We start from the raw sequence: 12,821 nt of genomic DNA on the forward strand, positions 1-12,821 counted from the left end.
CTGGTTTGCTCTACCCTATTGCTTTTGAACAACGTCCCTTCTCCAGTGGCAGATGCATTTGAGTTATCGCTTGAAGAGGGGCTCAGAGAATTGACATTCATAAGCCTCGATTCTCTTGAGGAAGATGATTTTTCATTTAAGAAAGTGTGCTGGTTCTTGGCACCTGCTTGTGTCTCTGTGTACAGAGTCTCAGCCAGCCATGTCCCTTTTCTTTGGGAGTCTTTATACATAAAGACTATTGAATGAACTATGAAGATTGAATGTAGCAAATTTCAGATGCACTGATTTCAGCAAGGAGTTGATTAGGAAGCTTAAAATCCAGAGTAAAAAGTGTGCCTACTCTCCCTCCTTCCCTTTCAAGTTTCAATTGCTATGTGTTGATGCTTCTTGTACGCATTCACTCTTAGTGATTTATACCAGGATTATCACAGCCCAAGTGAAAGTAAACATCTTTTCTATTATGAAGAAATGTCTTAAGCAGAAGAAAAGTCTGCCTCTTCTTGCCCCTGTAACAGAAGTAGACTTCAGCATTCAAACTTGTCACTCTAAATTTCTTTTATAATCAGTGAAGAGGAATAGTTATTTTTATGGAGCAAGTTACCTTATAGTTTCGTTCTAAAATAGATGTGTAAGATAATTAATACCTTTAATGCACCTATTTCTCTTTTGTAAATCAATAAAGAAGCCTAAGTTAACTACAAATGTAACCATCCTATAACTGAGATAAACATCTAGAATAAGGCAAGGTTAGTTCCACCCTTTGAATCCAGATGTAAGAAAGGGGAAAATACTGATTTGGAGATCTAGGAAGACCACTGACCTAAAATAACATTCTGCGCATGAGGCAAGAGGCATTGTATCTGCAAAAACAGATAGATCTACAGCCAGCCCAGATCCACATGTAGCGCTTTTTTTCTTCCAGCATCTGGATTTAGCTTGGAAAAAATTCTAGTGTTTTATTAGCTATGGGATTATGATATGAATTCTTTTGCAGAAAACCTTTTTTTAAGGACATTTATTCTTCTGTGCTGGAGGTGTTCATCTATGCATAGAGAAAGCAAAACCAATTTATTTTTAAAAAAACCTTTTTGTTGGGAATCTACAGCATCTTTCAAATAACTGAGTAAATTCCAAAGCCCTTGCTGTGCTAGGAGAATTTAGACTTTTGCCTATTAATTCAACAGTAATTAGCATTGCTTACTACTTCACTGCTTGTTACCCTTAATTTGTGGTAAGTTGTACAGTAGATTGAGATGTATTCTGGATGATTTTGTTACGTTATTGAGCTTTATTTACGAGGAGGAGTAAACTTAACTTTATAACCAACCAGACCATTTTTCTTAATTCTGGGGTATAGTCATACAGTTATGGGTAATTCTGGGGTACAGTCATATAGTCATATAGTTATACAGTTGAGTTATATAATTTGAAGTCATTGGTATAATGCTAATGAAGGAATAGCTGTAGTGTTTCTGAAGCTTTGGAAGAATTCTTCTGTCAGCCTGACCGGAAGGATGGCTTAATTCTGAAAATATCCGGCAAGGGCACAGGGCTACTTCCAAATGCCCCTCTGTGAAAAGTATTTTCTAATTATGTGGCTTCATCTATCTATTTATTTATTTGTTTATTGCAAACTTAATGAGAAAAGTCTCTTATTTTGGTCTTCTAGTCTCAATCTGCTTATACTGAGTTTGATTTGAATGCTACGTTGCACAATAAAGAATTACCACTTAAAAAGGACTGTCTTTTCACTAAAGAACACTAGAAATAATCAAAAAAGCCTCTGTGCATGTGTTGAGGGGGAGGGAAAATTCTCCAAGCTAAAAATCATTTTCAAAATTTTTAAAGCATCAGACTGTCCTTCAAATAAATATATACATTTAAAATTTTTGTAGACAAAGATTTTTTTTCTTCCCCTCCTCTCTAAAATTCATTTGATCTTAACACATCTGAAATCACTTCGAATATAATAAAAAAATATAGGCATATGGATTTTTCTTTATCTATTTTTGAACAAATTTGATAGGATCATCTCTAGCTTTCCTGATGGTTTGTCATAGCTGATATAATTTTTTTCTTATTAAATATCGCAGGGTTCCTGGTGGTATCGATCAATACGATATAGTGGAGATCAGATTCTCATTCGCACAACTCAAATATATACGTATTTTGTCTATAAAACGCGAAATATGGACATGAAACGTAAGTAAAAGGCCCCTTAAAATGTCAATCAATTATGTTAAAATGCTTCTACTTTGTAAGTCTTTGTTAGGTTAAAATAATATTTTGGTTATTTCAAGGGTGTTTTTAAAAAACTTTATTGTACTGAAGAGTAAGCTGTAAGACAACTTGAGTACTTGAGGGGAGTTATATAAATATTTAGCTGTCTCTTTCAAAAAAAAAAAAAAAAATATGCTGGAAAAAACAGATGCTGATCTACCTGAAGTCATGGGTTACTGTGTGTCCACTAGGAATGTAACCTGTATCTGTGTGTGTTCTTTTGATGTTACCACAGCAGAATAGGCTTTGGGATTTTACTAGGGATTGTTGTGAGATTTTTATATCAGCAAAAATCAAATAACCATTCAATTTTTCTGTTTTTTCTACTTGTTATGTTACAGCTGTTTCTGTTTTAAAATTTTACTCCTATTGAATTCATGTAGCTTTTTTACTCCTTCATAGTTTTTTATATACTTATTTTTCCTGTCTGCTCATACTTGAAAAAAAAATCTTTTTAGGGGGCAATCTGCAGATGTATTATGTTGGGTTTTATCTTGACCTACAGTATCATCAGGCAGAACTGGATCTTTCAGCTGGGAGGTTGGCTTGGCCCTGAAGAATTAGTGTACTACTAGTTTAGACTGACTTTTACTAGGTCTGATGCTCAGAGCAAAAACCTGGTTCAGAACCCTAGGTTTGAGACCTGTCTTGTCTCTCCAACAGATTGATAAAAAGTTTAGCCCAAGTTTAGTTGGCCTTATTTAAAATCCTCAGGGAATTCTAGGGTCAGAGGCAAGCTGGATTGCTCCACTGAGGTCTGTTGTGCAGTCTGAATGTGAGCCATTATTGAGGTGACTTAGATCACATGCTGGTCAAGTGAAGACTGTATTTGATTGTTGGTTCCACAGTGGTGAGGTACCAGTGCCAAAAGCTGAGGCTTAAGCCTGGAAAAATCATAAAATATAAATCATAAATGATAAAAATCATTTCCCAGGCTAGGGAAATGATGAGGCTTGTCTGAGATGTTTTTTCAGGTTTCGAGGCAAACTTAGGCTTTTAAATCTTCTTTTCCTTATGATCCACGGTTGTATTGTAAACAGTAGGAAAGTATACTTCATGAAACTTTTCAGTATGCTCCACTCTGGAGCATATTTTATATTCATAAATGAATAATTGAGAATGGAAATGAAAATTGACACCCAGGGAGCTTGGCTTGTTACTAGTAGGTTGAATTTACTGAGCACTAGGAAGTAGACAAAATAATTTTGGCTTGCACAGAAATGAACTTGCTCCAAAATCTTATGTCAGGAATTGGCTCATGCCATTTTTGCAGTGTAGCAGCAGAATATGATCCACTAAATGGAGAACGTGGATACTCACGATTGTTAGGAAGTAGTAGAAATAGAATTTATGCCAGAGAATTCTGAAGAAATTGCTCAGTGTCACAGGATATTGTTGACATTTTATCTGTCTGCATCCAATTATTTTTGCAGGACTTACCATGGTTTTAGCAGGAGCGTCTGAATTTGATCCTCAGTACAATAAAGATGCTACAAGCAGACCAGCAGACAACATTCAGATACCACAGGTTAGTTATTTCGAGAGATGTTTTATAAATAACTGACCTCTTCAGGGGAAGAGGGAGATGTCACTTCTCATTGACAATTATAGAGTACAAGTTCTCAAGCTGTTACTTGTTGTTAGAGATGCAATTGTATCTTCTTGGAAATACAAATTAGAAGCTAGACTTTGGTTTTTAAAAAAGTGATAAACTACATTAACTGGTTATAATGCTCAACTTAAATGGAATCAGTTAGTGTTGTCTTTTTTGTGGTGGAGAAGAGTGAACTAAATATGGAATAAATATGGTCTGTGCAAATTTTGAGGATCAATGTAATTGCTATTTGATAAATCCTTTACCTGTAATTTAAAACTAACATCAGTTAAATCACTACGTAGATCTGGTTAAATACATTAATACTGAAATCAAACTATTATCTAGTGTGTGAATTAATAATCCTTTTAACTGTTATAAAGATTCTTTCATGAATGGCCGTTCCTCTGTGGTGGCCTTTTCACTTCCATTCTGTCTTCCCAACAGAGATACCATTATGCACACTATGACAAAATAATTATTGCCATCAGAATTTTAGCAAGGCTTTTTATCAGAAACTGACATTTAGATTTTAAGAACTTTCAAAAACAACATGCAAAATATTCTCCACTGAGTTTTGTTGTGAAATATTTTGCAAATAGTTCACAAAGTATGGAGAGTAGTCCCCCAGATTTAAAATTTGTAATCATATAAATATATGGACACAACTGGATTTTCAAGTCCTGAATATGGTTTCATGCGCTGAACACTCCCTAAGATGCATCCTTACTTGATTGTCTTCATCTCCTTCACAAACTCATCGTCATCTTTAAGATTTTAGGAAAATTGTGGTTAGGTGGGATTTTTCGGCAGGCATTGTACTTGGCAACTCGGAAAGATCACTTTTGTTATCATTTCTTCTCCCGTGCTGTTGCAAGCGTTGGCGTTGTACAACCCTTTTACATTTAATCATTCTTTGTTTAAAAGTCAATCAAACCTCCTGTAATCACTGTAACCGTATCCTATTGAGAAGCTGTTCCAGAACTCACTGCGCTAGTGGTTAGGAATCTTGTCTGTGACCAATTTATGCATGCATTTTTATCATCATTGCTCTTGAGTTTAAGTAGTTCTTGCTGTGTATGTCCTTAAGATATTCATAGACATGAGCAATAGGCCATTTGTTTTCTTTTTGTCTTCAGTTTGCTAAGCTGGGAAAGCTATTGTCTTGTAATCCTCTTTCCTGAAAAGCTCTTCATTTCCCTCGTCCTGCTATATGCTGAATTGGGTACTGTTCCCAATTGATTTTAATTTTATATATATTTTTTTCATCTGGCTAGGACTGTCCGCATTATCTCCTGTTATGTCTCAGCAGTGCTTTGGACTATGACTCTGCTATTTGTTGCAGGCAAAAACTTCTAGTGTAGTGTTTTCCACAACTGTTCCGTATGGCTGGCTTAGGATAACTGGTGTGGGATCACTAAGTTTTCCAGATTTCTCTTGTCTTACACCTAAATTTTCCAACTAACAAGATCCCATCTTTAGTCAGCAATTCCTGTTAGTATGCAAGTGCATGACCTTGCATTTTATACTGCTAGATTTTTGTTCCACTTTTAAAGTTCCAGTCCTCAGTGTTATCTGTGGGTCTTTTTTTCTTATTGTATACCAGTATAATCTCAGAAGCATCAACGCAGAAAGGCATTGACAATAATTTTTATTGGTTTTTCAGCCGTGGTTATTGTTCCATGTTTTTATTTCACTGTTTTATCATAAACCCAGTATGAATACTTCTTACAAAAGCTTTTTCTTATCAAAATGATGCTGCTCTTACCTAGTGTTTTACCAGGATCTCTTTAAAAAATACCTTCTTGTTAGAAGGTCTTTTTCAAGTACAAGGAAAGATTGGTCAAAGGTCAATGTACCCGGACTGTTGATATTCTAACTTCCTTTTGTGGCTGGAGATTGTGGAGCCTCAGTATCTCCTCAGGTGACTTGTTGACCTAAAAAATGAAGTTTCTGGGCAGCGTATTGCTTCTTACAAGCTCTGAACTCTTGCTACTCAGCTTTGCAGCCTCTCCCCCCAGGGTCTTCTATAAATTCAGGTGAGAGGCCTCTTTGAACTGTCTGTCTTCATCTACTCAGGTTCAAGTTAGGTCATCCTGAGTAAAGAACACCATGCTTTTTCCAATTTGGTGCTGTTTTTAATGAACAAACAAAAATAAACTTGATCTTTTGCCTACTAGAGGCTTTAGGCTTGTAACCACCTTCCTACTGTGATACATGAAACTATTTCTGAGGAAGCGATCTGGGTCTTAGGATCATCTCAAGGTGCTGCTGTAACTAGTTTATATTGAGTTTAATATAAATGTCTTAGATATATGGCTTAATTTAATAAACCTTGGCAGTAACACCACTTCTTAGAAGTTTTTATTTAACAATATAAAATAACTCAATGTTCACTGAAAGCAAGTTTCTTGTGTTCAAATCCCTTGTTTATTTATTTATTTATTCCCCCCTCCTCCCCTCTTTGAAACAAGGCACTTACCTTTTGGAACTGGGTTATAAGTAAAATGGCCAATGTTCATCTATAGGTTCATCTGTACTTTATACAGAACATTCTAGAGAAATGTTACTTAAAAGCTTGCTTATGTGAAAGTAAACCTTTTCTCCTTGTAAACTGTTTTCTCACATGTTTGTGGCACCAAAGTAGCCATTTGTATTTAACTATTTTATTTTAGTTAATCAGAGAAATTGGTGGCATAAATTTAAAGAAGAATGAGCCTCCACTTACCTGCCCTTACAGCCTGAAAGCCAGAGTTTTGTTGTTGACTCATCTTGCCAGGATGAAAGTTCCTGAGACTCTTGAAGAAGGTAATGGCTTCTCCACTAATCCAGTGTTATTGGAAATGAAACACCAAACTACAGGCTACAGCATTTGTAAACATAATTTTTGTCCATTAGAGTTGCATGGACAACTGTTCAATAATCTGTACCTAGTGCATTTAGTTTTTCAACTTGAATGACTCTTTACAATTATTTAGCATTTTCTTGTTCTCTTCATATACTTGCAATACTAATATTCTGCGCTTTAATGCTTTTTGGCTGCAAATGTGATTTCAGTCATAATCTGCGCTTTAATGCTTTTTGGCTGCAAATGTGATTTCAGTCATAATGTTTTTTTCCTTGGTAATAGAATAAAAAGCTAAACATTTCAAAGTGAAGTATATTTACTTCTCGGAGTAAAGAAATCAGATAAGCATTCAACTTCTCTCTATAGCATCTTTATTACATGTAGGTTTTTTGAGGATCTCTACCCCGCTGTATTTAGCAAGGGAGATAAGATTAAAACTTTAAAATACAAATATGATCTTCATTTTTGTGTTCCCATTTTTCATACTTGTACATAGGTATAAAAGGTGAAAGATTTCTGAATGAAGTTTTTAGTTTTTATATGTGAAACCAGTGATTCCTTAGGCTGACCAGCAAACTTGTGATGTTCTATGTTTTAATGCAAATTAGGAAAAAAAAAACAAGATGTTTTGGTTCAAATTTTCTAATTTTGACCTGGTACATTACCTGTGCCATCCTGCTGCTTTTTTGGATTGTTATAACAAGTGTTTCTTCATTTTGCTGTTGTGCCTTCTTGTTTGGTATATTATTCTCTCCTAGCCTGGCTCTTCCTATCTTGTTAGGGCATGTTATGGATGAATGTGTCAATGAGAATAGAATAAATGGTATTTTCAATACTATGATAATAAACAGAAATAAAGACTGCACTATTAAATGCCTAGCTTATGTAAACTCTCTCTTCTTCTTAGTAGAAGTGCAACATAATTGCAGCAAGTTATGTCTTGCAGATCAACAGTTTATCCTGAAAAAGAGTCCTGCACTACTTCAAGAAATGATTAATGTGATCTGCCAGCTAATAATAATGGCTCGTAGCCGTGAAGGTAAGTAAAGAAATGATATAATTAAAACTAATGAATATTGCTCTTCATTGTAGCACTTCCTAAAGAGTCTTTGGCTCTTGTGGGGAAACTTACTGTGATATTTAGAAAACCTTAAATGCACTTTTGCTGTTACTACTGTAATGAGGGAGCTTTCCATTTTGAGAAATGAACTGCTGCTGCTGCCAAGCCCTGCTCTGAAATCTTGAGTATCTCCATTCATCTTGTAATTTTTGCAGTTAAGTTTCTCTTTAAATATTACTGAAAACCTTTTCTTTTTTTTTAAGAGCTGTTCTATTTTGGTAGCAGAACGCTTAATATATACCGCACTGATCTTTGTATTCATCTGTCTCTTTCCACTGATGAGCATGGGTACTTTTTCAACTTTTCTTTCTTTTCTGATAGAAGCACCCTGTGCCATTCTCCCCCACCCGCTCTCTCCTCCCCCCCCCCCATCTCTGCTTTCTGGTTTTTGCATTGCTCATATTTGCCCATGTCTAGTTCATATACCATTCAGCCTGCTCTGCAGGTTTTGTTTTTAGTGGCAGGTGCTTTGTCATAATAGCTGTAAAAATCACAATTTAATTGAAATGTAGTATTTAATATTAAAGCTTCTCTATTTTTACCATAAACAATGAATTAATCTTACAATAGCTTAAGGTATTTGTCCTCAGGGTAAGGGATTTGTCACAAAGAAACTATATCCAAGTCTCAACAAACAAAAGTGTGTGTGTGAGAAAGAAATTTTGAATAAGTGTATTAGTAATTCTGTCTTAAACTCTATCAACCTATGAACCTATGATGCTTCTGGGAAGAAAACTCGAAACTTAGGAAAAAAGCGTAGCCATATTTTTCATTTGTATGATCAATCTGCACCTAGCATTAGATTGTATTTATAAATGGAAGTATGAATTTATACAATAAATTCATAAATTTAGTTGTGGATGGATGTTTTTGTGAATAGTGTCCAGGCTAGCACTATAACTATGTTGCAGAGATATCTCCAATACAGATTTAAGGAAGGTAAACTAATACTGTGAAACTCAATTTGTTTAATAGTTTATTTCATAAAAAGGTAAGCAGCCGTTTTGGAAGCTGGTTGCTCATGTATGTTCATTTTCTTGAAGACTTGCTAGCTGAACTAGATTGAGTCCACGTATTAGCTAGTTTGTTTTTTTTTTAAAAAAGTTGCTTCTGAGATGACAACTTTTTCTTGCACATACGAAATGTAAGCTCTTGCACATACAAAATGTAAGTACTTCTTTCCTGTTTATCTTGATGTACAGAATTTTGCTATTAAAAAAAAATCCAAATCTGGAAAATGATCTTTAAGATATTAGTCATCTTGCGAATACTTTCACTTCTGCAATCTGAAACCAAAATAATATGGCCAAAAGTTGGAGTGTTTTGTGCAGCAGAACTGAAAGCTTTTGAAAAATCAAATATCTACAACTCTTGTAAAAGCTGATATAAGATGCTTTACATAGTACATGATAGACTTTCCCATAACGTCAGTGACCTTCAAGTAGCTGTATTTTTCCCCTCCAGTTCTCTATGTATGTAGAAATACCTTTTTAATTTGTCAGGAAAATGATTACTCATGAGTGCAGTGTATTTAATAAACTGCTTTGAAGCTGTAGCAAATTTATTTTACCATAAATTAAAATGAAAAATCAAACAGTGATTTTTAAAATAAAGCCATAGGGCGATCTTAAATATCAGTGAGTAGTTGCTTTGAACTTTTTTCCTCAACTTTTTCAACTTTATTGGAAAGTATATAATGTGAACTATTAAAAAGGAAACAAGTCTAAACTACCTCTCATAGGAGCAATTTGTAGACATTAGCACAGTCCCTTCCAACCTCAGTGATCCTCTGATTCTGTGAAAGTGGATAGAAACATATTGTTGTCATATGACTCATCATATGATGAAAAATGTAGAAGGCTTGCCATGTATAGTAGAAGTTACTTTCATAACTTTGAAAAAAAATAACAAAGTGCATGCAGTTGAGGAATCGTTTAGTGTTTCTTGTAGTTCTTTGTTAACAATTTCTTGTTTAGTATTTCTTGAACAGTATTTCTCAAAATTCTTTCCAAAATTTTAAAATGGCACAATCAGATAACAAGTGTAGCAAACCTTTCATCTCACTTTCTTCCTGGTGCTTTCAGGTTGAGGTATTGAGATAGATGTCCATCTGGGCAGGTAATATTAAACATTTGCCCATCAGTCATGCCAGCAATAACAGAGCTGAGGACCTAAGGTGAACGATTTCAGAATTTTACTCTTTGAGCTAAAGGAAGACTGCTATTTTTGCATTCATGGAAACAAAATGGGTATTATTTTTATTTTATCCTTGTCAGAGTTTTACTTGATTCTGTGTTTTCTCCAGCTTGGTGGAGTGTGTAGCAGTTGTGAGCTACCTCTGGATATACTGTCTTCTAGTCTTCTGCCTGACTGTGTGTAGTCTGAGAGACTGTATTTTACTTGCCCCTGAAAACATGCTTTGCCCTGCTAGCTTGCATCCACTGTTCTCTGGCAATTAACTAATAATTTAAGCCCATTGATTATAAACTATCTTGGTGACTTCCTTGAGATCATCTTTCAAGCATGTGGTACCCTGACAAGCAAAGTGTTTCTGCTGAAAAGATAGACATCAGTTGAGCTGTCTATACAAAACAGGTTTGTTTCTTCAGATTGGAAGTTACAGTGTAATGCAGAGGGTGCTTTTTGAGCTAGATTCCCTCAGATGGACCATTTGACCATTCCTTCACAAGGAACTATTATTTGCATTTATTTTTATGATTAAGTACTTCAGTGTCATACGCTTTGGATGACTTGATGTATTGCACAGTTAAGCTTTAAAACTTGGCTAAAGGTCTTGCACACTTTGGCAAGCAGAAGCCATCAAAATATGTGCAGTAATAATGTTCGTTTTATGGTGGGAGACAGATGGGTATTGTTAAAAGCTCTAGAGTATCTCTTCAGATGTATTCTATGGGAATATTTATGATAGTATTTTATGGAATTTGCCACCAAATGTGAATGAAGGTAATCAAGAAATGAAGATAATATTATCCTACTTTAAGATACACATTTTCCTCTGACAGATGAATGAGTCAGTGCTTTAGGAAAGAGAAGAATTTTCATCCTGCAAAGTGCTCTGTGGTTTCAAAACTGTAGATAAATTTCTTGTTAAGGCCAGTTGGTCAGAGAATAGTTATAGTTCTTTTGTTAACTTGGCTTGTAGCTTTTTTAAATACAAAAAATCTGTGAAACTTCAGTAACAGACAAAAAAAAAAAAAAAAAAGGTTTTGGGGAAGCAGAAAATAGGATGGAAAGCAAGCTTTGTACTGCTTTGTGTGTGTGAGGGAGTGAGTCTTTCCAAGATTGTATTTTGAAAAGAAGTTAAGTCTTTGTTACCTAACCAGTATTTTTAACCAGTTGATTTTATCTCTCTGGTGTTATCTTTCTCTTTGCTCTACATATAGTTTTCTGTGTGTGTGTGTGTGTGTGTTTAAGTGCTTTCTTGTAATTTGTCTGGTAGCTGATTACAGTTATAGCCTGGTGTCATTCATGAAGAAACAGGCCATCCTGGAGCAAGGGGAAGAATCACATGCTTGTAACATGCTAGTGTAGCTACTTGCAAATTTACAGCAAGGTAAAGGTCAAAGGAGTAACATGCTGAAGACACTTCTTTCTCTCCCCTCCTCTTGCTTTGGTCAGTTTTGTTACCTCTTTCTATTACTTCTTCAAAGTGTTTTAAAATTAACCTAAACTTACTTTTTTGTCAAGATACACGGCCATTTGACTTCAGTTTAAATATTCAGCGCTTTTTGCTTTGGTATCTTTTTGGTCAGCTGCACATTATAGCTTGTATACCTTCTGATCCAGCTGGAGGTAAATCTGCTTTTCTCCAAGTCTGTAATTACCTTAATACTGTGGTAAGCTTGATCAAACAGCTCTTCTGTAGTGGGCATACTCCATGGAACTCTACAGATGCCTGTGTATCCCTGTTGTAGTATCTCAAATATACCTGTACCAGTCAAATCTATCTACACCAAATACGGACATGCACACACATGTATGTGTAAAAAAAAATATAATTTGTGTGTGTGTATATTTTATATATATATATATGGATATGTATGTATATGGATATACATATCCATATATATATATATATCCATATATATGTATATATGTACATACACATACACTCAGCATGCAGGTGCCAAATATACCTATACCAGTGAAGGTAATGAAAGGTTCATTGTTTCTGAGATTTTTTTTGAGATAAAATGACAGACCTCTTAAATTACAGATGCTTTCTATAAATGTTTGCTTAATATTATCTTTGTTTCTTTTGTGTGCCATGTATTAATCCAGAAAAATGTTTAAGCAGCTTAAATCCTTCTCAGGTTCCTCAAAAGAATTTAACTCATTTTTCTCCTTTGCCAGAAAGTATATATAGAATAACTTGAACATTGCAGATAACAAACTTACAAGAAGAGTTCTATTCTGTTGAGCCGTTGGAGTATTCTGAAGTGATTTTTCCAAAGAGAGCTTTGAAAATTCAAACAAATAGACACTTTTCTATTAAAGTTAAATGGCATTATGTAGAAACATGTATGCTTAGCTTTTTCATTTTTTTGCAGGCCATGGTGAAAGGTACTAAATAACTTTTTTCCCTTTGCTCCTGTGCTGGTTAGGACTTTGTGCTTGAACAACTTTTAATGGTTTAAATTATGTAGAGTTGGCATTTTTTAAAATACTGAACTTTGGGTAATCTCTAAAGAAAAGTTGCATATATGTTTACTTAAGACATATCTTTAAACCTTCAGGTTTACTTATGAAAGCTTGCAGAGTTTAGAGTTACGGTTAGCAGGAGTTGTAAGATGTATAGTACTCAGAACATTTTTCCTCTTTTTGATGAGTAAACGTGATTTTAATGAGTAAGTCAGTGAAAGAAGAATATGACATGAAAGATTTGTGTAACATAGAAGGTATGAAACTGGTATGCAAATAATGGGTTAGAGGAATACAAAGAGAAGACGATTTTGCTT

The 12,821-nt window shown here is 34.8% G+C and overlaps 1 protein-coding gene across 1 annotated transcript in view; it reads left to right on the forward strand.

Moving 5' to 3' along the window:
- Positions 1 to 12,821, forward strand: part of SEC63 (SEC63 homolog, protein translocation regulator) — a 57,066-nt gene that overhangs the window by 27,865 nt on the left and 16,380 nt on the right. The window contains exons 8-11 of the mRNA XM_062572679.1: positions 2,094 to 2,202; positions 3,714 to 3,808; positions 6,550 to 6,682; positions 7,669 to 7,761. Of these exons, the coding sequence (XP_062428663.1) occupies positions 2,094 to 2,202; positions 3,714 to 3,808; positions 6,550 to 6,682; positions 7,669 to 7,761 (430 nt within the window). The remainder of the gene's footprint in view (positions 1 to 2,093; positions 2,203 to 3,713; positions 3,809 to 6,549; positions 6,683 to 7,668; positions 7,762 to 12,821) is intronic.

The sequence above is a fragment of the Rhea pennata genome, chromosome 3, assembly GCF_028389875.1.
Source record: "Rhea pennata isolate bPtePen1 chromosome 3, bPtePen1.pri, whole genome shotgun sequence".
Lineage (NCBI taxonomy): Eukaryota > Metazoa > Chordata > Aves > Rheiformes > Rheidae > Rhea > Rhea pennata.